The sequence below is a fragment of the Podarcis vaucheri genome (genome assembly GCF_965113315.1).
Source record: "Podarcis vaucheri genome assembly, chromosome: 7".
Taxonomy (NCBI): Eukaryota; Metazoa; Chordata; class Lepidosauria; order Squamata; family Lacertidae; genus Podarcis; species Podarcis vaucheri.
In genome coordinates, this window is record NC_138765.1 from 30,757,429 (window position 1) to 30,784,254 (window position 26,826).

Here is a 26,826-nt window from a genome sequence, read left to right on the forward strand (position 1 = left end):
GTTGTGAATAGCTACCTTATTAAGATAATATTAAGTGGGTTATAAATGCCTTAAATAAAAATATCATTCAATGAAATGAGCACAGAAGTACAAACATGGCAGGCAACCACACTAGTCTGAGCTATTTTCCTAAAGTCCAAGTCATCATTCCCTTCAACAGGCACTCAACTAGCTGAGTTGAGAAGAATCTTGGGAACTGTAGTTTAAGACTGCTAAGAATTGTAGCTCTGTGAGGTGTAAAGACAAAATCCTTTTACAAAGGATATGCCATAGAGGCTGTGCAGATGATGAAATATAATTCATTAGCTTTTGACAGCAACTATTCATGCAGGTTATTCAGAGAATTGGAGTACTGTACTGTGGTACCTCAGGTTACATACGCTTCAGGTTACAGACTCCGCTAACCCAGAAATAGTACCTCGGGTTAAGAACTTTGCTTCAGGATGAGAACAGAAATCATGCTTCGGCGGCATGGCAGCAGCAGGAGGCCCCATTAGCTAAAGTGGTGCTTCAGGTTAAGAACAGTTTCAGGTTAAGTACGGACTTCCGGAAGAAATTAAGCACTTAACCCAAGGTACCACTGTACTGTTTACATCTTCCAATTTTCCACATAACATATCCTTGCTTCAGTTATTATGTCTGATATTAACTCTCCGATACAGAGGTTTATAAATCTTCAAGATGTCAAGAAAGTAATCGCACAGGATTTATCTCCCAGCAACAGCAGCTAGAATCTGCTGTGTAGGAAAGAAGACCCTATTACTTAAAATCTCTCAAAGATAACCAGGCATAAAGTAGAAATGTAAGGGAATGTAATGTTTCCTACCTTTTCAAGTCAACTGTTGTTACACTAAATACCACTCCTTTCAGCCAAAGAATCATGAAGAGTCTCTGAGAAAAGGGGCAGTTGCCTATGCTTTCACCGTCACTTCCAGCCTGCGAAAAGAGGGGAAAACATTAATACAAGTGCACCAGATGTCCAGATCCATTTTCTGTCACCCATTAGCAGTGATGTGAGCTTCAAGAACAGTTTTGAACTGAAAAAAATTCATTTGCAAACTGAAGGTAATTTGCATGGGGAAATTTCCATCAGGATTTTTTTAAAAAAACTTTTCACTGGATTTTGTAAACAAGGAAAATAGGAATAGCAAACGATACAAATAAAAGACCAAGTCTTCTCATGTTATTTGTATATCACAAAAATAGCATAAACATTAGTAATAATATCCATAACATATGGTTCATTATTAATAGTTAATGTTTGTTCGTGTGCTGGTTTGAACAAAAACAAATGGGGAACAGGATAGAACTGAGTTAATAGGTAACATTCAACACCGAACAGCTAAAAACCTAATCAGAAGCCCTTGTGGTTGTGCTTAGATTAAGTATGAGTAAAAGCCACTTTTCCTATTATGTTACCAACAACACGGTATAAAGTGTTGGTCTACTGATGAACCAGGGGGCGGCGGGGGGATTTAAATCTAGATCAACCAGATTGAGCCAAATGTTGATGTGGGGAGATTGTTCATTTTCTGGAATACTGGCATGTGCTATGAAATTAAACCATGGTAAACACCAAGGTAAAGTCATTTTTTTTCTTTATCTGTCCATGTGTCAACTGTAGGTTATTTGTAAATCTCTCATGGAGGGCTGTTTCCCAAACTGTTTTGTACTAAATGTCTATCGTTGTGCCAGAAAGGGTTTCCCAGTGTCGGGTTATATTGTGCCTCACCATTTGTAATAAATGTCTTATTAATTATTAAATAAATCCAGATTATTTTCTTAAACTATATTTAATAAAGCTAATTCTGGCCTGACTTCTAATTGTTGCTTTGTTGTTTTATCAATTTCTTGGAATATCAAATTCCAGAAAGGCTGGATTTCCATACATTCCCACCACATGTGGAGATATGTACCAAGTGTGAGGCAGCACCTGCAGCAATGTGGTGGTGCCAGGATGGATCACTGCCAGCTTCCTAGGGGTTAGGTACCACCTGTATGAGTTTCAGGGTTAATTATTGCTTGCCAAGATAGACTAAAAGGGGTTTTCCATCAGAAAATTAGAAATTTCCCCTAGAAAGATCCCCTAGAGTTGGGGTAGGAAGCCTCAGGTCTAGAAATAAATATTGCCCTTGGGACTCTCCCTGGGCCACACCCCTCAGTGGTCCTGCTTCACCCTCTCCCTTAAGTGTTTTGGCCTAAACTGAATTGTGTCCCTGAAGTTGGATAACCACTGGCTTTAGAATGGATTGAATATAGCCTACTGTACTACAGTGTGCCATCTGCCCACTTTTGCCTCTGGCCATGCCAACTACTGGTATGTGGCCCCACAGAAGATTGCCCATGAGGAAATGCAGCCCTCAGCTGAAGGAAGTTCCCCATCCCTCCCCCCGAGTGATCTCATTTAGCACACTTAGTTTTCTTTACTAGAAAGAAGCAAAATAACAACTTTGAAACTGCCAGACTTGTCTACTATTGTATTTGCAATTGGCATCCATCCATTGTTATGAATGAACTTATGAAATGGAAAAATAAATCACTGAAAATTTTTCCATCCCACATCACTGCCCATAATTAGAACAGGTGACTCAGTAGATAGGGTAAGGACCAGAAGGTTGCAACACAAGTAGTTTCATCCCAAGAGAAAGGAGGAGGGATCAGCCCCTTGTGTAGCATTTCCTCCAAGAGAAGAGACTAAAAAGTTAACGCCTTCGAAAGATTAAAGGAAGCCTCTGTTGTCATCAGCACTGTTTCAGCTCAATAAGCAGCTTGATAGATAGTAATTCTAATTTAATATTGAAACCTTTGGTGATATATTTAATAGTATCTGCCTGTTTAGTGGTATCACAAGGTGGGAAGGACTCAGCCAATATAACCGTGGATCACTGGCGCTAGGCAGCTTTGCAAATTGCTATTCTAGAAAAACTGACTTATCTTATCTTAAGAGAAACTGTGGGCTTGGAATATCATGTGGCAGTCTTTTCATAATTGCCTTTGTAACGCAGAGGGAAACTAACGAGGATGAGTTCTCTTTCCTTTTTACCAGTTCTTTGTTATTTTTGTACCAAACCTGCTATATTACTGTGCATGTAATACTAGTATTTTAGAATTTATAAAGCAGCTTGATAAAGCTCACCACCTACCAGTGTGCCTTAGTTAGCTCACTGAAAAGTCAGTCTGAGATGACAGCCCAAAGACGGAAAGCTTTCTACATGCATCAATATCAAGACTGGTGAAACTTGTGACCCACCAAGTCAAACACAGCTCAGAAAAGCCTCCAGGCACCTTCTGGTTTTGGTGCCTGCCTAAGAATGCAAAACAGGGTGGTATACAGAGCACCATGCAAACCACAATACATGGCTGAGGGGCTGCATTTTGCTTAGTAGGTCACAAGTTGTGCTGAAGGGAAGCCTACTCAACTGTGTGACCCAGAAACTCTTACCTGGGGGGGGGGGTCATGTCATGGTAGCCCTTGCTTCTCTGAGACACACATGCACACTTCTTTCAGACCATGCTGTGGTGCCTCTGCCCCCGGTGATAGAGGTCTAAATATCTGAAGCCATATTTTAGGTATCCATTGCTTTAGTCATGTGCTTATTTGTCCAAATCCACAATGTATAAAGATAGCTTTCGCTGAAGCAAAAAAGCAGCCAGCAACTGAGAAATGGGAAGTGAGACTTACAGAAATATGAAGGCCTCTGACAAATTTAGCAGAAATGGGCAGAGACTGGAAAATTATTATGACTGTGCCAAGAACACCCAGGGATTTCCAACTCCCAAAACCAAAGGGCTGGAAAGGGCATGAAAATCTAGTCCAAACTGTGCTCTCTGCATGCACTGACACACACTATTCTATAAAGCCATAAGCTCCAAGTAACCACTTCCAAACTACTATCCAGACAAGTAGCATGAATAAGCTGCTCAAACCAGATGTGCCTGAATAATAAAGTGATTGCAGGAGGACAATCTAGATGCCCCAGCAAAGTGAGTCAAGAGGAGGAAGGCATAAAGCTTTAGAAAATGCTTTCTAGATTTCCAATTAGAACAAACTTGCTACTTCAGTGGCAATCTTTCTCTCTCTCTCTTTTTAAAAAAAAGCTCCAAAACTGTCTAGCCTGCTTCACCAGATTAAGGAGATCACTCTGGAGTATCATCTAGCCCAGGTATAGGCAAACAGTAAGAGCTGTTCGACAATGGAATTTGCTGCCAAGGAGTGTGGTGGAGTCTCCTACTTTGGAGGTCTTTAAGCAGAGGCTTGACAACCATATGTCAGGAGTGCTCTGATGGTGTTTCCTGCTGGGCAGGGGGTTGGACTCGATGGCCCTTGTGGTCTCTTCCAACTCTATGATTCTATGATTCTATGATTCTATGAAACCCAGCCCTCCAGATGTTTTGGGACTACAACTCCCATCATCCCTGACCACTGGTCCTGTTAGCTAGGGATGATGGGAGTTGTAGTCCCAAAACATCTGGAGGGCCAAGTTTGCCTATGCCTGATTCTAGCCCATGGGTGTGCAACCTATGGACCCCCAGATGGTGTTGGACTACAACTCCCATCATCCTTGGCCACTGGCCATGCTGACTGAAGCAGATGGGAGCTGAAGTTCAACATCTGGAGAACCGCAGGTGGCCTTAACTGGCAACTGGTCTTCGTTCCATTTTAACTCTTCCCCCTTGAAGTGACATGTTGGGAAAGCAGGTCTGCCTTAATCCACCCATTATGCCTCTATTTTTAATCCAAAGTATTTCACATGTTTATTAAAAGGCATTATGAAGATTAATAGTGATATCCCAAGAGACGAATTGCTTCTCAGGAACTACCTTGTACTTCTTGATCAACGTTGGGAAAAGGGCTTCTACTACATTCCTAAGGGAACACGAAGTTTATTAAATCCATACAGAGCTGCTTTAATGAGCCATTGGTTAGCAAACCTTTTATTAAAAAGCAAACTGTAGCGTATCCAATTGTCTAGATGAGATTAGAATTGGACTACTAAAATGACGCAAAACTTCAAAATTTAATATGAAAAAAGGGCCATAGCTCAGTGCTAGAGCATTTGCTTGGTGAAGGTCCCAAGTTCAATCCCCAAGACCACCAGGTTTGGCTCAGAGACCCCTGCCTGAAATACTGGCTTCCAGTCAAATGGATCCAGTGGTTTGATATATTACAAGGCTGTTTCCTATGTTCCTACATGGGTGGTGCTGGGACACATGGCAAAAAGCAAAACAATGAAAAATCTGGATTTAGTGTGTTTCCTCATTCCAAATTTAATTACTGCCATCTCTAGTATTTCTGGATAACTGAAGAAAATACTACTACAAATGTTTTGGTAGGGAAGGCAAAGGACCAGGTGACAAACTCAGCACCTGACAACCCACAAACATAACACATTATTTTTCATCGTGACAAAATATCCTTTACCCATAAACAATTACATCAGTAGTTTTAAGAACAGCAGCACTTTTGTATCCCAGGATGACACAAGGGCGGGAGTTATTTTAATGCTAACAGCTTGCAGATGTAAAGCATTCTGGAGAATCTCTGGAATCTGAAACTTGTTAAGTGAAATAGTTTCCAAGAAGCACTCTTCCAAAACAGTTTTAAAGCAGTGCAATACTGCTGGAATACTTTTCCTGAATATTCTGGAAAGGGCAAGCTAAAATTCTAAATACTAATTAACACTATGTTACAATGAGATTCTTCCAGAAGTCCCATCATCAATATACTGCCAGAAAATAAATATTAAACATGGAGTTATTAATAATAAAAGATATAGCCCAGTTCTTGCACCACCTCATTTTGGCACAAAGCAATCAGGCCCTGGTTATGGTCCCCCCCCCCCACCAATGGGACATCTAAACGCATTTCCCAACTCCTATTCCCCAGTGTATACACAGTATGTACATCCAGGCAGTGGGTCCAGGCAGCCAATAGCAATACAATTGCTCCTACCTACATCAGTGGGTAATCTTTTTCAGTCTGAGGGCCACTTTCCCTTCTGGACAACCTACAAGGGACCACAGGCCAATGGCAAGTGGAGCCAGAAACAAAAGTGGGCCCAGCAGTTTTGCCCTTGAGTATTAGTCTTATTTACACACACACACACACACACACACACACACACACACACCCCTCTGTCCTCTATCCAGACAAGCAAGAAGCATGATTGGAGTTCAAGGACACATCCTAGCCAGGCAAAACCACTCAAGGAGGATGCAAAGCAGGGCCCGAGGAAAGTCCCAAGGGCCAAAGGGGGAAAGAAGAGAAATGAAAAAAGCAACACAGGTTGGGAATTGCAAGTATGCATCCCTTCCATGGTAACCCCCACATTATCAAAGAGCCCCCTTGTAAAGAAGAGAAAGGCAGGCAGGTTCAGGGTTAGACTATGATTGGCCCTGCACTGATCACTATTTACTCATTAACTAAATTCTTTAAAATGAGCATTTTCCTTCAATGTTAATGTCTTAGAAGATATGGAAACCTCTCACCAAAACAATAGCTTGAATCCAAAATATAATCCAGACCTAGTTCCAGATATGAAGCCTTCAGGAAGCCACTGCATTTTTATGAACTCAGAAAGCCTTTTCCCCATCTGTATTCCCCAAGTGTACTTTGAGCACAAACCATAAGAAGAATGTTACAGGCATGCCAAGAAAAATTTGGCTTCAGCGCTCAAAACTGATTCTGTCTACATTCAAGAGCCATTTTTGCAGGATACCTGCAACCATGACAGGTATAAAGCTTGTTAGCATCAGTTTCTGGGGAGAAAATGCCAACAAAAAAATTCTACCTGTTTTTAAAAAGTATGTTTGAACAAAAATTAAAACAAACCAGAGTTTTGGAAGCCTGAGAACACCCAAAAGAGAATTTCGGCAGTCTTCAGGGGTTCTCAAGTCGTTAGAATCAATTGCACATTTCAGTAAAAGGTGTTCAAAAAGGAGAACTCAATGAGCCATTTGAGCTACATAATTGTAAGAAATTGTGCGACAGCTATAAGAGATCTGAGACAATAATGTTAATAGTTCCATTTTCCAGAGTGTTTTATGCTTGCAGAGTAATGAAGTGGGTTGTATTTATGCACATTTATACAGCTCACTGTAGTTTTACATTAAAGTCACCTTCTCCATTTCATATTGCACTTAAAACACAACAGTAAGAAGTAAAACAGAAGTCTTTCCTACTGTGGACAATAAAAAGAAAATGGGGCATATCTGAAGACTTCCTGGGAAATCTCTGTTCAAACTTGGGAGTCCTGCTGCTTCCACGTGTTCACCACCCCCTCCTCACATGGTTTAGTACAGAAGTAGAGGTTCCATATGTTACTAAGACAACACAGGCCAAGCAAATGATTTCAGCAGCAACCACAGTGACATGTGCTTGACTCATCTTTTGATGAAGGGTGGTATAGAAATTTAATTAATTAATCTGTTGTTGTTGTTTTAATAGAAGAAGAGGTGCTGGTACTCACCATGAAGTTGTTACAATCAGTGCCACACTTTTTAACAACAACAAAAAGAGGTCCCAGTACTGCGTACCTTTGAGTACCCCCTGAAAGAAAGCACTGATAATAGTAAAGTAATAATAATGAAAATGATATCTCTATAAGCAAAATGTGTCTTCGGTGCGAGGTGGGGGAGACCTCTGCAACTGGATGCCACCTATGTTAATGGATAGATCACATAGATTTTCTATACACAGGAGCTACATATGGAAAAATAGCTCCCACAATGCGTTGGGGAATTTTTTTAAGACACCCTTGTGACCCTTTAGAACTGAACTATCAATGGGGGAAATCTAGAGCAGCAGAAGTTCTTGCTGCACATTGGTTTGCAGCAGGAGCTAATAAGCAGGGATTAGCAATGCATTCTGGGGTCAGCAATGTATTCTGGGTAAAACACAGCCTCACATTTTCTGCATTTACTTCCCATTAAAACCTTCCTCACCCTCATTTCGATTCTCCCACTTCATATTCATATTGTCCTAGATGGTGAACCCCCTGCACAGGAACTGGAAGCTTCTCAATATTATGAAAGCACAAAGACTGGTGTGCTGTGCAGTCACTGATATGAAAAGCAGCAGGCAATCTTCACCCCAGATGCTCCCATTAAAAGCAGGAACAAGCAAAGAACGTCACAAAGATATTTTTTTTGCTAAAGGATGGGATATAAATGTTTTAAATCAGAAGTAGAGACCTGTGGCCCACAGGCCAACCTTGGCCTGCCAGGGGGTCCAATTTGGCTCATGAGGCTATTTTCCACCCAACCACGCCAACCTGTCCATCAGCTGGCATCACCTCTGATGCCAGCTGATGGGCAGGGCTTGACTGCACACAGACAATGGGGCCTGTTTCCTATTGGCATGTACAGATAAAGCAAATAGACCCTTTTCCTCCAAGCATTGACTAGGTGAGAGAAAGGCCTCTGCTAAAGATCACACTGTCCAAGTAGGTTCAACATGGAGAGAGGCAGTCCTTGACGTACTTATGGTCCTGATCTGTATAGGGCTTTAAAGTTATTTAAGGTTTTGAATGGGTAGAACAAACACTGAATTAGATGCAACTGTCAAGTTCAAATTCCTCACCATCTATGACGGCTCATTTTCTCCCAGCCTATGTTACACCCCTTGAGTATTGGTGGGGAAATTCGCTAATACTGGGTGTTTGCTTTTAAGATGTGCAACGTGAGACTTAAAGTATGAAACTTTACAAGCAATCATGTGTAGCAAGCATATTAACACTGCCATCACTGGAAGGTCTCTGAAATTAGTGAGTTTAGTGAACTTTTACTGTTTTTTCCTGCTGTTCTTATGGTTATTACATTTTAAAGATCAACATGTATGTTGTTTTTTCTTTATTAGTCATTTTAAACCTTTTGTAAATAAGAGATGATTTAATAAAATAGGTTGCCATGAGGTTCCCTCCGCCTTGCACCAGGGTCCTGCCTTTTATGCTGTGATGAAAGCTCAAAGTTTCTACATTGTACAAAACTGCAAAGCTCAGTTAACTTGATGAGTTAAACCCTACCCTAGAAACTCTTCTGCATTCCCAACTTCATCAAGGAGACAAAATAGAATCACAGGGAAAATTCGTTCAACCCAGGAAGAAATTTCCTAATCAAAAACCCACCTCACTTCCAAATGCTAGCTCACCAAGAATGTGAATGCCATGAAGTGATGCCTTAACAAGAATAAAATGTTTAGCATTTCTGAAAAGGCAGGGTAATCATGCCAAGGCATTTGACAAAAGGGTGGAAAGTATTTCTCAAGTACTGTGTCTCACCCACACTGAAGAAGATACTCTGGCAATTTTAATATTTTCTATTCAGCAACCAACCGATCAGGACATATAGTTAGCAAAGCCAGTGCTAGATTTTATGTTTTATGTCTCCTAACTGGTGGCATCAAATCACGGCACTGTGACTTAGCGTAAAGCTTGCACAGGTTTATTCCACCCAGTTTCAGGATCCCGTGCAACCCAGGCCTGGAAAGGCTTTTTGGGAGTGCAGGGAATGAGAAAAGGGGGTTGCGCAATCTGTCTTCCAGCCACACAATCACTGGAGACAAGCAATACTGGCAAAACAGGGAGCCTGTTAGGCTCTACTCAGTAGAACAGGATGCCAATGTGTGGTTGTGCCTGTGGCCAAGATCATCTCCACATCCCACAAAGGGATCAAGGGTTTCAAACAGAGCACTAGCCATATAAGGCAGAAACACTGCAACTTATCCAGGGGATGGTCTCATGCAGCCCTTTGCTCCTGCTTTAAAGCAGGTAATAAAGTAATGCATGTTTCATGTACATGCCTGATAATTCATGAAGTACAATAAATCTTTTTACTCATTGACTGGTGCATCTTCTCTTTAACTTTTACAAATTATTATCACCGCAGAGCAATGGAAGAGATTTTCCTCTTACTGTGAAAGCAAATGAGGTAGTGGAGCAGAGAGCCCATTTGCTCAGTTGCCTTAGTCATGCCCTATAGTCAAATACAAATAAAGAGCAATAAAATTCACTAGATAAGACTGCAGCAGGTCTATTAAGTTTCAATCCTACGCCTATTCTTGATCATTAGTATGCACTTCTCACCACTTGCTCATACCATGGATTTTTAGATTCTCAAAACTTATTGATGGTGCCAAGTTCCACTATTCAGTTCTGTAGCCAGTGTGTCACACCAAGCTTTCAAGAGACTAATTGCTTCCATCTATCTCATTTCTTCCAAACAGTCAAAGAGTCAATAGACCCTTTAAAAGGACAAAAGTGCAAGTTCATGACAGATGAGGTCAATACTCCTGAAAGCATCCAAGAACTCTGCTGAAATGTGAAAGATGGAAGCAGAAGGTTAGAGGAACAGAGGTCCAGCCCTTATAGCAAAACAGATGGCAAGCTGCATGGATACTTTACAACATCAGAAAGATTGCCTGCCAAGGTTCAGCTCTGTGCAAATCCATCTCATTGGAGAGTTACCATTTATCCACATTATGAAAAGAGAACTTACAACATTGACAGGATCCAGTACAGCAATAGACACACAATAATACCATACATCTAACATACTGCTTGGCCAAATCAACCTGTGTCTCAAGACCCAAGTAGACACTGCACACAGGAACACAAACAACCCGTTAAAAAGAACAGCAACATGAAAAGTCATTTATATGGAGGTAATTGGGACCCACGTTTTCAAAAAGCCACAGGGGGTGAGAAGTGACATTTGGAATAGGGATGGGAGAAAAGAGGACAAAGAAAGCGAACCCTCCTCCTGCCACTCCTCTGGAAGTGGCTTTTCCTGTTTTAAAAAGAGCTATTGGGTAATGTTTCATGCATCTACATGAAAGATCTGAGCCCCAGTTTCTCCTTTAGCTTTTTTAAAATATATATTTGGTGTATACACAATCAGCTATATGTTTATGGCACACATTTCAGATAGAAGGGGTATCTATTAAAATAACATTTGCAGGAAGTAGTCATTCACTCCCTGCTGTGTGATACTGCTCTCAAAACTATTACGCTATACCAAGCTAGCATTTCCAGTCGGGGTGGGGCGGGGGGGATGAGGCTATATCTGCTTGTATTCTTGGTAGAGGGAAATATACAAAACTGCTGAGATATTTTGCACCATATTATCTTTATTTAAACTCATTACGTTGGTGGAAGATTCTGATGAGCACTCGCAGCTGCCCTAGACTTGTTGTATGGAGTGTACTTTCATGACAGAAATACAATTACTGGGAGAAAATATTAAATGCAATGGAAACACTCTTTAGGAAAGACAGCTAGCTCTCCTACAGTGCACAACTAACAGCCCTTCAAAAACCAACAAGAGCCTTCCTATACAGAGATGCTTCAACATCTGGCATTATGTCTCAAGAGAAAATCAGCTATTATTTTTTTAAAAAAGCTTGCTCATGGCTCATGAAGGAGGCTTATTGCATCCTCCCAGCACAGGTGCCAACCCTGAGGCCCTCTGACCTCACCTTGCTTCAACCACAACTCAAATGCCGCACCCTTTTTTATGAGCCACTGCTGTTCTGAATTTCTCTAAAAACAAAGGTATGTAAAATAAAATATATTTATATCCATATATATAATCCATCACTTTCTAACCCAAAAAAGTCTCAAAGCAACTTAGAAGAAATTAACCTAAAGAAGCAAAACCATCAACAAGAAAGTACTTTCTTATCCAGTATTGTTAAATTAGTTTCAGCTAGTACATATTAAGGATATCAACAAGGTACCTGAATACATGCAGGAAAACCCTTGCATTCTTGCCCTTTGCCCTCATGACTGGTAAAATTAATCAGGAAGGGAATAAACAGTTGGGCCAGAGAGATTATTAATGCTGCATTAGAAAGGGCACTGAAAGAGGCAGTGGGAAGACTTCTCCTTAAGAAATCCTCCATGGATCTGGAATATCTGACCATCATATCAGTCACTAATGTCCCTTTCCTGGGCGAGGTTATTGGGTGGGTGGGTGCAAGCCAGCTCCACACACTGGGATGAAACTGTTTTTTTAAGATCCATTTCAATTGGTGTTTTGGCTCAGTTTTGTATGATATCCTGTATCAAAAGGGAGCTAGGGAGAGTATACCTACAATATTACAATCTAAATTCTACATTAACACTTCTAAAACTTCACTTTGATAACATCTGAAGTGCTATGCACAGGCTAGATAATAAGTAATTTAACACTGAACACCACTTCATAGAAGCCCCAAAGCTTTATTGACAGAACAGGTTAACAATGTTTACTAAATACACTAGATAACAAGTATGATGCAGTAATTTGCAGGGGTGGTTACTACAACCATCAGCTCTGCTGAGACCCCAACAACTTCTGGCTCTTTCTCTCCTTTGAACTGTTTACATTCCACCTGGTCCTTACTAGAGCTTTAACTAAGAACAAGTGCCTGAGCTTGCTTTTTCCCTCCTCCCTCGCAATCCCTTTTCCTTCTGCGTCATGGCTGCAAGCCTGAGAGCAGGGAATGTTTTATAGTTTCTCTTTGTGGGGCACTCTGGAAACCATTTTTTACTAAGTGATATAAAAATGCTTATAGTAAGCATCATCCTAGGTACATCCATCAGGATGTACCCAGAGTCCCATTTGTTGGTGGGGACCTGAGATCATATTCTCAGCTCAGCCTTGAAGCTTACTGAGTGGCCTTGAGCAAATATCTTTCACGTCTAAAGTACCTCACAAGGTTGTTATGAGTGTCAACGCTCCATAATCCTACCTAAATCGCAACAGCACAGTCTACCACCACTGCAAGTCCCACAATGTCTCAGAGTATATCTGGCTTTTGACTGCCACAAAGAGCTACATTTCTGCATTATAATGAAACAGTTGTCTAGACTCCTTTTATGTTACCAAGCTCAAGTTCAAACACTGCAGTGTTCCAAGTGGAAAGATTATGAAATTGCCAAAATGGCTGTCTGCTGTCAAATTTGCTTTATATTTAAGAGCTACTTTGGATTCAATGTTACACATTACCAAGGGCTCTGAAGAGCTATTGTCCAAGAACTTTGCTCCTTTGAGCTAGTTAGCACAGTACAGTATGTGCTTTGGCAGTAGCACAACCCCCTCCCCTCCAAGGACTCACTGCAAATGCAGGAGAAGCTTACAATTCCATATTGGAAGAGAAGGAAAATTCCCTCCCACTACCCTGAACCACTGGGCATTGGGGAGGGGGAATTATTAATACAGCCAATTATTCATACAGCCTTGTAGCTTTCTTAATATCAGAACATCTTTTGTGAAGGTCTTCTACAATCTTTTTATATGAACAAAGAATAATTTAGAATGCTAAACTATTACAGAACCTATAAGCAGATCAATCTGGTTTACGGCTCTTGGGAGAGTCATTTGCTTAGGCCAAAGCTAGACATGACAATACATTATTAATTTACTGCAAACTCATGAAAATGTAAGTATGTGGGTATACAGAATTTCAACTAAAACCAACTTTAGACTGAAAGTTAGTTTCAACAGGAGTCTTTTATGTTTTAAGTAGACATCTCGATGAAGATGTCAACCCAGTGTGTGGCAGTTGTGAAAAAGGCAGATTCCATGCTAGAGATCATTAGGAAAAGAATTGAAAATAAAACTGGCAGTAACATAATGCCATTACAGTATCTTGTTTGAACCTTTAAAGAAAAACTGGTTGTTATCAGGTCCAGCATGTTATCCTTAGTTCACCCTTGGTGAAGACAGGACAAAAATCAGAGCTAAATTAAAATTAGCAACTTAAGAAAGTGACTTCCACCAGATAACAGAAACCCTTCCCATGACTTTGGAGGGATGAGGTATAAAAATAAAGGATTTCATCCAGCAGCTGTCTAGGGAGAAAGTGGCAGAGAAAATCTGAACTCAGTTTCAGCGTACACTTTTAATTATCATTTTACTGATGTCTGCCTATTGTATTTAATTCTTTTGTGAGTAGTATGCTATCCCTGGAATCAATATGGGTGGTAGGAAAAAAGACAAGTAAAATGTAGTCTTAAAACATTTAAGGCATTGAGTTTTAGTTATTTCATGTGTTTTACCTAATACAGAATACAGTGGTACCTTGGGTTAAGTACTTAATTCGTTCTGGAGGTCCATTCTTAACCTGAAACTGTTCTTAACCTGAAGCACCACTTTAGCTAATGGGGCCTCCTGCTGCCGCCACACAGCTGGAGCACGATTTCTGTTCTCATCCTGAAGCAAAGCTCTTAACCTGAAGCACGATTTCTGGGTTAGTGGAGTCTGTAACCTGAAGCATATGTAACCTGAAGCGTAGATAACCTGAGGTACCACTGTAGTATGGTATACCTTTCATGAATTAGTTTAGATGCAAAGTTCTGTACAGAAAAAATATTCTGAGATACCCAAAGGCAGTTCTCTTGAACTATCACAGCCTCAAGGATTCATATTCACTGTGCGTTCTGCGCCTAGGATACAGTGCCTAGTCAGAACAGTTCAATATGTCAAAGCACTACTTTAGAAAAACTAAGAAAATGCAGATGTGTTAACCAGCACTGCAGCAACAGATGTGCCCATATATTGGTGCAACTGCTACAAACACCCAGTAGCACCCATCTGAATGCCAACAGTACTTTTGAAAAGGAGCATGAGTGTATTCATGTTTTTTATATATAGAAAAAACCTGCATACCATTTCCCTTAGAAGCTAAAAGAATACAGTCAGATTTTTGCTAAGGAAGGTAAAGACTTCTGCCTCTAAAGACACTTCTCTTGCACCAGAAAAATAGCTAACAGTACACAGCAGCACAGGACTCCCAAACTTAAATCAACAAAGTGACAAGGTTCATTGGGTGGCCTTTGGCAAGACAGTATATCAACCTGACCTATTTAGCTTCACAACTGCAAAGCTTTGTACAGTGAAAAGTGTTCTAGACATTTTAAAGCCATGTTTGGCTCAGCTTTATTTTTAGCAGAATTCAGTATTTTAAACTACTTTTGTTTATTTAAAATAAACCCACAAAGTATGCAACAAACTAATGGACATTAATGGCAAGAGAAAAGCATTCACGTAGGAGAGGAAAGAGGCAGAAGGCCATCCAACAACAGTGGCTGATCTCATTGCAGTCTTGAAAATTCACAGATGTGACTTCACTCCTGAGTTCTACGCCTATATTTAGTTTATGCCTAATATGGAAGTCAAGGCCAGGACATACCACTACTTCCTTTCTCCGAGTAAAGAAACCTCCATACCCTTTGTTTAGCCAACAATGGAAAGATTAAATGATGACTTTAGGGAGAAGAACTGCAGAAAGTTGTAATTAACTGTGAGTCTGATTTATGCTTAGGGTTGAAATTGGAAACTCAATGTAATTTCTTACAATCAATTAATGAGACTACTACAAAGTTCTCCTGGGCAATCATACGGTTAAGAAACTCATTTCCAGGTCAGCAGTTGAACAGAGGCAGCTCCACAATAAAAACAGAACTGTCTACTTGGACGACATATTATAATTAAGTCACTGACTTAGGAAGTTTGTTTTCCCTAGGCTCCAACTGCCTGCAGTCATGAGAAGTAATGCTGTTTTCACTAGTTACTCTTTGGTTGAGCAGGGCATTTGACTGGGGAACAATAGACAAAATGCACCATCAGAATCCAAACACACCCTCTCTGCATTTCTGTGTAGCGCACAGGGCTCTTAAAGTTCATGTTCTCTAGCCCTCAATTATTAAAAGAAGCTTGAAAATTTAAATACAAACATGAAGACTGAATATAATAAAATGCCATCAAAATGCATCTGTTCTAACCTCATAAGTTAAGCACATATCAGAAAGTGTAAAGGTTTATTTAGTTTCACAAGACATTTTGACATAGTAATGTAAGGGCATGACCCAGCCAAAGTTAATCACTTAAGCTCCTTTGGTTTCAATGGGAGAGAACACCACTATGTTTCCAGGCAAGTCAAAGTGCTGTCTTTGATCTTTAAAACCCATTGCAGTCCTCCTTACTATGAATACAGCAAATGATATATCCTCCTATATGCACCCTACTGTGCACTGAGATTTGACAAAGGCACCACTATGGGCTACTCAATCTAAGGCCTTCTTCATGACAGCCCTGGACTCCTTACCGAAGCTTGCTAGCTCTTTACATGCATTTGGGGAGATGGCTTAAAACTAGGGGTGGTGAACCTGTGGCCCTCCAGATATTGTTGGATCATAGCTCCTATTATTCCTGATCACTGGCTGTGCTGCCTGGGACTGTTGGGAATTAGAGTGCAGCAACATCTGGAGGGCTGCAGGTTCCTCATTCCTGGTTCAGGGTTTCCTTTTAAAGATGGCTTTCCCTCCTTGATGAAAATGTAAATTTTCATTAACTACTGGAGTTTGTCTTATGCTGAAGTCTAGTCTTTATTTGATACTGCATGATTTTGTATCATATTATTAAGCTGCTTCAGGGCACGTATTTTGTGAAACCAGATATAAACAAACCGCTGTAGGTCAGCTCTCATCAAAACTATACTGGTTATATATGTTAATGACATACACCTAAATACTGTTCATTTGTATTGTTTTACTAATATATTTGCACAAGTCTAATATATTTGCACCGCAAACAAAAGGTAAACTAACCCTTTCTATGAAAACATTGTCTTCATCTTCAAAGCCCTGTAAAAACAATTGCTTATGACAGAGTCCTCAGTTGCATTAACAAAGCTACTATAAATAGGAACACTAAAGCAGGATATACCAAGAGCAAAGCAACTCTTCGCAGCTTCACAAGCTCTTTGAATTTGCTGAAGTACTACTGTCAGCTCATATCAAACAGATCACACACAAAAACACCAAAAAACCTACTATCTAAAGGAAACTTAGTTTTATGGCTGATTTGAATAAACATAGTCATTTGTTGCATTTTCAGGCTGGATCCTCCAACTCTTCAAGAAGAATTTGGGTGGCACACCAAGGAAAGACAGGGTGGGGAAGTTCTGATATGTAGGAAGAAGCCTGTTCCACTGATTTCAACACTGTGGGTTCCAACGCTTAAGTCTTTAAAGTTGCCATAAGTCACTGTTCTTTTTTCCTGCAAGAGACTAGACACAGCTACTCTGCAAATAGAAATTCTTACACAAGAGTACTGAAGGACGTAAGCTACAAGTCAACTTTCAGGTAACCTGGAAATAAGACATTACATGCTTATAACTTATACGGTTCTATAATTTAATACCAGGTTCTTCACAAAGGAAACCACAGCTTAGCACTCAAGATGCAAACCATTGTGAATAAGCATTCTTCTCAAATATTTACATGCTTTATACAGGATCTGGTACTTGACGTTTCTGCAAGGACTGGGTTATGGAGATAAGGACAAGCCATGTTATTCTGTTTCCAGTCATCTCCTGTATGGTAACTTCACTATGACAACTACAGCAACTAGCTGTATTGCTTTATAAATACAAAACCAGTGCAACCAAAGAGTCTCACAAATCCAAACCTTGTTCACTGAAGACACTCAGACAACGGATAGCTTCAGTCATGACTAATTTAGATGCTGCAGGTAAGCAAAGTGTAATAGGCTTTTCCTCCATCAATGTCAGGAATGGATGTCAAAAGGTGAAAAAATTCCAAGCCAGACCTTAAAAGCCTGGCTCCCTCCTCCAGAAGTCCTGACCTGGAACTTGAGGCACTTCAGGTGACAGTACCTTCTCAACTATGACTATTTAGTATACCAATACTGTCTCAAGCTGCCCACTGAAAGATTAGCTGGTGCCATGGGCTCTCCTGCTCACTTTTCAAAGAAGAGCCAGCCAGTTTATACAAGTGTTCCACTTTTCATCAATTCACATAAGATGAACAGCCAATTAAGTTTCCAGCCTGCCCAAACTGTGTTTGCTGCCACTTCTAAAGTATACTCACTGGCAAAACTTACCCTTTCCTTGGCAGCTGCAAGACAAAGCAAGAGCATAAGCCAAACTTGGCCAAGAGTGCGAATGCCAAGATCTACACAGTCAGAAAAAGATCACAGTTGTAGAAGCTTGGTACAAACATAATGTACTATCGGCTGCATACTTTAGAAGTAAGTTATATGCATATACTTGTGTGCAAACCAATCAGGAGACCTTTCCACATAGCCCAGGTGTATGCTAAGACTTACGGAAGTCAATGGAACTACTCATGAGTGACTTTGCAGAAGTTCCCCACATCTGGGATGCCCTCCAAAAATAAAGACTTTATGCAGGAGCGAATAAACAAATCCTGCCGCTGGCATTTGTACAAGCATCACATATGGCACTCTGGACATTCCTTCAAAACAGAGCAGCACTTTTGCCCACCTTGCCTTCATGAATCTCTGGGACGTATGTGAGAATCTCTGGGACGTATGTGAGAAGTTGGGTTCTTTCCTACAGTTTCTGCTGATACTGATGTGTGGCTGAAATGTCAATACCAAATACCAGATGAAACCAACCAAGTGTACCTGCATGACTGACAGAACAGAGCTGTATTTTCTCCCCTTGTCTGGATAATGGCACTTGACCTAGCCAGCTACTTGCAGCTGTGCCCGCTGAGGTCCAAATCCTTCATAAATTGTATCTTCTTTTGAACTTCAACATAACAATATATTCTCCAATATATTACCAATTGCATTTGTTATAACAATAAATCCCAGAATAATGGAAGAAACACCAAGAGAGGAAATAAGCAGTGTGTTTTCATTTCTAGCATTGCTGTCAGAAGATAATCTTATCAAGAGGTCTGGCTTGCCATCAAAATAATCCCATTAGGCACCGTCCCCATGCCAGGTGCAGCTCTCTCACTAAAGCATAATCTTGTAATAATAAAAATGCTTTACCTGACTGAGAAATGGTTAGGAAACACAAGCAGGTTGTCACATATTTGGGAGTGAGAAGCATCAAGCCCAGGGCCTTGAGTGGCCACACTCAAATTTTAACTAGGGGAGGACTTTTGTGCTGCCTGCCTATTGAAGGGCCCTGATTGGTGGACACTGATTTGGACTTGCACTTAAATCTGTTCAGCCAAGAACATATTAGACCCTTTGGTATTCTCCTAGATTAGAGAATGATCTACCTTCACAAGGTTGTGATATGGACCAAAGCCATCCAGGCTGCACAATGCCTATTAAGGGCAATACTGGAATTTAGCTTTTCAGCAACATTCTACAGGCTACAGGAAAATATTTGCCGCATATTCATTATATGCAAGCCTTTAATTCTACAAGGTTCTATTTAGGTGTTTTAAATATCCCTGCTAGACATTGGAAGCAGCTCTGCTTTATCAATTATACATGTGCTTTTGCTAGGAAGCTCTTAGGGAATGAAATCTATTAACTGCTTCTGTTTAATCAGCCCTAAGATGCAAATATTTGCACTGCAAGTTAACATGGACTTCAGGCAGACCAGAGGCACTGACTGAAGGCACAAACTTAAGTTATTAATTACCGCAGACCACCAACGTAAGTGCTATAAGCAATGCTGCATTTCAACTATGCATCTAGTTTGCTTTGCAAACATGGTTTAGAGCAGGAAGAGGCCATGAATTATAGCAGCACCAGTGTAAATATTTTTCTTTCACAGGCACTACAGAAATTGCAATGATTATGCTTAACCACTTTGTTGGAAACTAGCAACTTCCATCTGTTTTGGTCCCCTAGAGATATAATCCACTAAAAAAATCTAGTTTGTAGACCAGCTTTTTATAAATTCTGTTCAAGGTTTACTTAACGTGTTCATTCCCGAGTTTAAGCCTGGCTGCTGCTGTTCTTTGTGTGCCGATCACACTGATACAGGCATTTAAACATAGGTATTAGTACAGATTCCCAATGAAATAAACTGTTTGCTTAGGATAGATTCAATCCATGCATTGTTGATCTTGAACTTGACTTAGAACACTTGTAACAATTTCCTTTGAACACTCAAATGGCTACATTTGAACAATCATGTCTCAGCTTAATAAACAAAGATATGCACAAATTTCATTTATTTCAAAAATGTTTTATACTACTCTTCAGCCAGAGGCTAGCAGAGCAGCTTATAAACCTGGTATTCAAGCTTGAAATGATCAACACAAAGAGAAAATGGATTAGGAGGATGAAACCTGAATTTGCTTGTTTTCATGTTCTTAGTTACAGGTTGTTCTAATGACCAGCTGTTTGTTAATTCAAGGAGATGAGACACAGGTGCCAGAAGCTGCTGGTCTCTCAGCTGCACTGATGTAGTGGCCCTGACTCACTTCTCCTCCCTCCTCTGCTACAGCCTGATGTAATGACTATTGGGTCCAGACATAGCATCCAGACATAGCCATTTGCTCCTCCTTGCTCCTGCAAGTAAGGAAACCAGGAAGCCTCTATTAACCATAGGTTCCTCATGTATCTGAACCAGGAACTATGGACAATGGCTTCCAACAATCCAAAATATGGAAGCCAACTTTAAACCATGGCTCCTTATTCTGGCCTGTTTCGAAGCTATAAACCATGGTTACTAGTTCAGATACACCAGGAAGCTGCGGTCAACTGAATTCTTGGCTTGTTTCCACACTCATGCAAGAGAGAAAAGTAAAGCAGCTGCATTAAACTAATGCATTTCCAACCTTAAGCTAAGATTTGCATCAATCCGAATACAGTCATTGCCAAATTCTTCATATGGGCCAGTCCAGGTAATGTGTGACAGAAGATTCAAACAATTCATAGCTTATTGGAAATTATGAGAACACTCATTCCTCCAGCTGACTCTTCTCATAGCTAGTATGATCAAAGCTGCTTTCACAATGTTCTATTCAAATTTTAAAAATCATTGCCCAGCCCCTGAAAAGTCATGAGACGAGCCTAGACATGTAGTTAAAGAAGGCTAATGAGAGGATATTCCTGTTTTCAATACATTATCACTTTTCCACAATAGAAGCGATGTAAAAGATGTGATCCTCCAGTCCCTGGATTCCTCAGGGCTGGTACATCCCTGATGACAATATGGGTGTGGAACAGATTGTGCGATAAGGCTCTTGTTTACAAGTCAAAAGCTTTCAAAACTCCAAAATATGTGTCTTCATATTTTAAAAGTACCATGCCTTTAAAAATGATCCCATGTAGCTCCTTATTATTCCCCCCCAAAAAACCAGCATTGCAGAAGTAGAAGCAAGAAATCAAGCAAACACTTTTTACACTATCTCCAACAGCAATTGAGTAATGGACTATTCATAGCTTGTATGAAGTAGCATTTCAAAAGAAAATGACTTCATCCAGATTCATTCAAGTTGCCACCTCTTATGCCCAGCCCAAGACTTCTGTTCTGAGTGAGAGGGAGCTAAGAATGAGTATTACAGAAGCAGGGAAGAATGCAGAAAACAGGAAGATTTTATTATTGGAGCACTTGGAAACAGCTCTTGCTTTGAAAAATACACTTCTCATAATAAAAAAGTTTTAGTGAATGTTAAGGCCAGAGTATCTGGTAAAACCGAACAAGGCAAGACTGAGACCAAAGCACACTCCCCAAAGGCCATTTTTATATATCATTTTATGTACTCTCGACCCTACTAGAAACCAGAAATGCTTATGTTTTTATTTATGGAACCAAGTCTTTATCCTCTCTGAAATGATGTCCACTATTAACTTGTTATAGGGAAATGAACAGGAAACAGAAGAGTGAAACTGAATGGAAAGAAGGAAGATTCGCATCTATAACAACTTTGCAACACAGGAGTCTCTTTCAGAATACTGCACATAGTGATCAACACATCATAAAAATTGGAAGAAGTAGTTTGCAGATTATGACATATGTGATTTAGCCAGTTCCTAAGTCTACAGCTACAGAGTCTTTGAAAAGAGGTAGGTAGGGTAGTGCCTGGACGGGCTAGCTGAAGGGGGGACAGGACCTCCCTCTGTAAAAAAGCTAACAAGACAATAGGATCTTCAAATTGGAGATCATGCATGATGTGAAGGATGCCCAAAATCAAACAAGGAAAGAGGACTGAATATACAAACCAATTACAGTGGTACCTCGGGTTACATACGCTTCAGGTTACAGACTCCGCTAACCCAGAAATAGTACCTTGGGTTAAGAACTTTGATTCAGGATGAGAACAGAAATCGTGCCCCGGCGGCGCAGCAGCAGCAGGAGGCCCCGTCAGCTAAAGTGGTGCTTCAGGTTAAGAACAGTTTCAGGTTAAGAACAGACCTCCAGAACGAAATAAGTACATAACCAGAGGCACCACTGTATAGACAACCTTCAGGGGATATATGGGTTAGACTGGAAGACAACTAAGGATTAGCTGAGGAATGCTGAGATGGAAGGACGCATGTCACAAAATCAAAAGACCTGCAGGGGAAAAGCTTTCCGACCCCATCACCAAACTGACAAATTGCACAACAGAATTGTATTTTTATGAAGAATGTGCAGCAGAACCTACAGAGAAAGAGGGATATGAGAAGTCAGTGTCAGGCTGATCAGTACCCATGCTATTTATGAAGTTCTAGAGTCTTCATTTCTATATTAAAGTATGGAATAAGCTATATCTAGCCAACAGGTTTGAAGGCACAGAGATGAAGAGATGACTGTGTGGAAGGGCGAGGAGAATCTGTCCATACAACACACATTGTTTTGCTACTTACACAATTTCCTTGTCTTATACTCAACCCACGGAACACTTCCTTGGAAGTTAAGTCCCGCTGAGTTCACTGGGAATTATTTCCAAATACCCATGCACAGAACCAGACTGTCCCTCCCCAAACTCCAGTTCTGGACGCAGCCCAGCAGCCTCTCCTGGAGAGGGAACGCCATAGGGAAATGCTGAGATTGAGAACTGCTGCGGGGTATTGCAGAAAGCAAAGTCGACTCCCTCAACGAGGAAAAGAGGGAGCGGCCCCCACCATGGACTAAAAGCCAGCTGCTCAGCCTCAGCCCCCACTCCCTTGCCTTCGAGATCTTCAACGGGCTCTTTCGCGGAGTTTGTAGAAGCTGAAGGTTAAGACCAAGGATGAGAGCAAGAAATGACACATCCGAGGCACCTCGCGCTATTTCTGTTCCCAGGCACCAAATTTGCATGCGGCTTCTACTGCCATAATGTTTTGTAAGCCGCTTTGAGAGCCCCCCGGGGTTATTAAATAATAATAGAGTGGACCCAGGAGCGTGCATGAGAAATACCATGGCGATGTGGAGTAAGGCGAGTCAAGTCGACTCCCTCAATAAGGAGCAGGGATGAACCACACACTACCCGAGGGGGGGCTGCTTAATAAAGGCTGGGGGGGGGAGGGAAGCCCACCACCCCCAGGGAACACCTTTTACCTTGACGAAGAGCTCGATGAGAGGCTGCTTGTCGCCCTCTTCCTTCACCCCGTTGACCGGCACCGAGAGCGCCATGCTCTGTCCTCCTCGCTCGGCCACCCGCTCTGCGTGGAGACTGACCGGCGGCGACGCCCTGCGAGCAAGCGAGAAAACTCCTCCCTTCACTCACTCACTCACTCAGCCGGTCCTTCGCTCGCCTGCCTGTCTGGCTGGCTCCCCTCACGGCTTGTGCGAGCGCGCCGGCGAGTGCGAGGGAGGGAAGGAGCGCCCCGCGGATTCCGCTCTTTCTCTCTCTCTCCCTGCCTCCTGGGCTTCAGCGCCGTCGAACAAGGCGGGACCGCGACTGAGGAGCCGTTTCGAGAGACGCCGCTTATTTATACCAAGGGGCGGGGATTGAGCCGCGAAAGGGGCGTGGCAAATAGCCGGGCGGGGGGGGGGTGCAGGGAGCAAGCGAAGAAACAAACAGCGACGGATAAAGGTTGGGAAGACGCCGCCTAATAATATTTGTCGGGTGCCAGGGCGGGGCCTGTGCTGTGAAGGAGGCGTGGCTTAGGACATCAACCCGCCCCCGGCAGCAAAGAGGCGGGACTTTGACGATAGAGAAGCACCCAATGATCCTATTGACGTGGGTGTGGCCAGAGCAGGGTGCGCGTGTTTGAGGGGGCGTGACTGTAGTGGGGAGACTCCCGCCGCCTTTCCCCGACTCAACCCAGGCGAGGGGAAAGAGGGGGCGTGGCCTGACTTTGGTGTGCGCGCGCGCGCTGCTGAGCAGGGGGGGCGTTTGTCTTGGCTGGTGATAGGGAGGATTACGATGCGAAGGAGCGGGGGCTGTGGTGCGGGTGAAGGTCTCCTTGCATGAAACTCGGGAACAAGTTTCTAGTCCACGTGTTTGTCTATTCATACCCTTCCCTTTTAATGTATAACTTGGCACAGAATCAGTATCAGATTAAAAGAGTAACAAAAATAACAAACCCACAAAATCAAACCATTTCCAGGGGGATAGCTGCGCCAGTCATTTGCAGCAAAAAGCATAGAACCTTGTGGCCTCTTAACAAATATTTTTCGTGCATAAGCTTTCATGTTGTTGTTTAGTCGTTTAGTCGTGTCCGACTCTTCGTGACCCCATGGACCAGAGCACGCCAGGCACTTCTGTCCTCCACTGCCTCCCGCAGTTTGATCAAACTCATGCTAGTAGCTTCAAGAACACCATCCAACCATCTCATTCTCTGTCGTCCCCTTCTCCTTGTGCCCTCCATCTTTCCCAACATCAGGGTCTTTTCCAGGGAGTCCTCTCTTCTCATGAGGTGGCCAAAGTATTGGAGCCTCAGCTTCACGATCTGTCCTTCCAGTGAGCACTCAGGGCTGATTTCCTTCAGAATGGAGAGGTTTGATCTTCTTGCAGTCCATGGGACTCTCAAGAGTCTCCTCCAGCACCATAATTCAAAAGCATCAATTCTTCGGCGATCAGCCTTCTTTATGGTCCAGCTCTCACTTCCATACATCACTACTGGGAAAACCATGGCTTTTACTATACGGACCTTTGTTGGCAAGGTGATGTCTCTGCTTTTTAAGATGTTGTCTAGGTTTGCCATCGCCTTTCTCCCAAGGAGCAGGCGTCTTTTAATTTCGTGACTGCTGTCACCATCTGCACTGATCATGGAGCCCAAGAAAGTAAAATCTCTCACTGCCTCCATTTCTTCCCCATCTATTTGCCAGGAGGTGATGGGCCCAGTGGCCATTATCTTCGTTTTTTTGATGTTGAGCTTCAGACCATATTTTGCGCTCTCCTCTTTCACCCTCATTAAAAGGTTCTTTAATTCCTCTTCACTTTCTGCCATCAAGGTTGTGTCATCTGCATATCTGAGGTTGTTGATATTTCTTCCGGCAATCTTAATTCCGGCTTGGGATTCATCCAGCCCAGCCTTTTGCATGATGAATTCTGCATATAAGTTAAATAAGCAGGGAGACAATATACAGCCTTGCCGTACTCCTTTCCCAGTTTGGAACCAATCAGTTGTTCCATATCCAGTTCTAACTGTAGCTTCTTGTCCCACATAGAGATTTCGCAGGAGACAGATGAGGTGATCAGGCACTCCCATTTCTTTAAGAACTTGCCATAGTTTGCTGTGGTCAACACAGTCAAAGGCTTTTGCATAGTCAATGAAGCAGAAGTAGATGTCTTTCTGGAACTCTCTAGCTTTCTCCGTAATCCAGCGCATGTTTGCAATTTGGTCTCTGGTTCCTCTGCCTCTTCTAAATCCAGCTTGCACTTCTGGGAGTTCTCGGTCCACATACTGCTTGAGCCTTCCTTGTAGAATTTTAAGCATAACCTTGCTAGCATGTGAAATGAGTGAAATTGTGCGGTAGTTGGAGCATTCTTTGGCACTGCCTTTCTTTGGGATTGGAATGTAGACTGATCTTCTCCAATCCTCTGGCCACTGCTGAGTTTTCCAAACTTGCTGGCATATTGAGTGTAGCACCTTAACAGCATCATCTTTTAAAATTTTAAACAGTTCAGCTGGAATACCATCACTTCCACTGGCCTTGTTATTTACAGTGCTTTCTAAGGCCCATTTGACTTCACTCTCCAGGATGTCTGGCTCAAGGTCAGCAACCACACTACCTGGGGTGTACGAGACATCCATATCTTTCTGGTATAATTCCTCTGTGTATTCTTGCCACCTCTTCTTGATGTCTTCTGCTTCAGTTAGATCTTTACCACTTTTGTCCTTTATTATGGTAATCTTTGTACGAAATGTTCCTTTCATATTTCCGATTTTCTTGAACAGATCTCTGGTTCTTCCCATTCTGTTGCTTTCCTCTATTTCTTTGCATTGCTCGTTTAAGAAGGCCTTCTTGTCTCTCCTTGCTGTTCTTTGGAAATCTGCATTCAATTTCCTGTATCTTTCACTATCTCCCTCGCATTTTGCTTGCCTTCTCTCCCCCGCTATTTGTAAGGCCTCGTTGGACAGCCACTTTGCTTTCTTGCATTTCTTTTTCATTGGGATGGTTTTAGTTGCTGCCTCCTGTATAATGTTGCGAGCCTCCATCCATAGTTCTTCAGGCACTCTGTCCAGCAAATCTAAATCCTTAAACCTGTTCCTCACTTCCACTGTGTATTCATAAGGGATTTGGTTTAGATTGTATCTTACCTGTCCAGTGGTTTTTCCTACTTTCTTCAGTTTAAGCTTGAATTTTGCTATAAGGAGCTGATGATCTGAGCCACAGTCAGCTCCAGGTCTTGTTTTTGCTGACTGTATAGAGCTTCTCCATCTTTGGCTGCAGAGAATATAATCAATCTGATTTCGATGTTGCCCATCTGGGGATGTCCATGTGTAGAGTCGTCTCTTGTGTTGTTGGAAAAGCGTGTTTGTGATGACCAGCTTGTTCTCTTGACAGAACTCTATTAGCCTTTGCCCTGCTTCGTTTTGATCTCCAAGGCCAAACTTGCCAGTTGTTCCTTTTATCTCTTGATTCCCTACTTTAGCATTCCAATCCCCTATAATGAGCAGAACATCCTTCTTTGGTGTCACTTCGATAAGGTTTTGTAAGTCTTCATAGAACTGGTCAATTTCAGT

The 26,826-nt window shown here is 41.8% G+C and overlaps 1 protein-coding gene across 1 annotated transcript in view; it reads right to left on the bottom strand.

The window, feature by feature from the left end:
• CLIC4 (chloride intracellular channel 4) overlaps nt 1-23,563 on the bottom strand; it is a 46,197-nt gene extending 22,634 nt beyond the window's left edge. Inside the window, exons 1-2 of the mRNA XM_082232056.1 lie at nt 23,249-23,563; nt 827-936 (exon numbers count right to left, since the gene is read on the bottom strand). Of these exons, the coding sequence (XP_082088182.1) occupies nt 827-936; nt 23,249-23,323 (185 nt within the window). The 5' untranslated portion in view covers nt 23,324-23,563. The remainder of the gene's footprint in view (nt 1-826; nt 937-23,248) is intronic.
• Nucleotides 23,564-26,826: the final 3,263 nt, after the last annotated feature.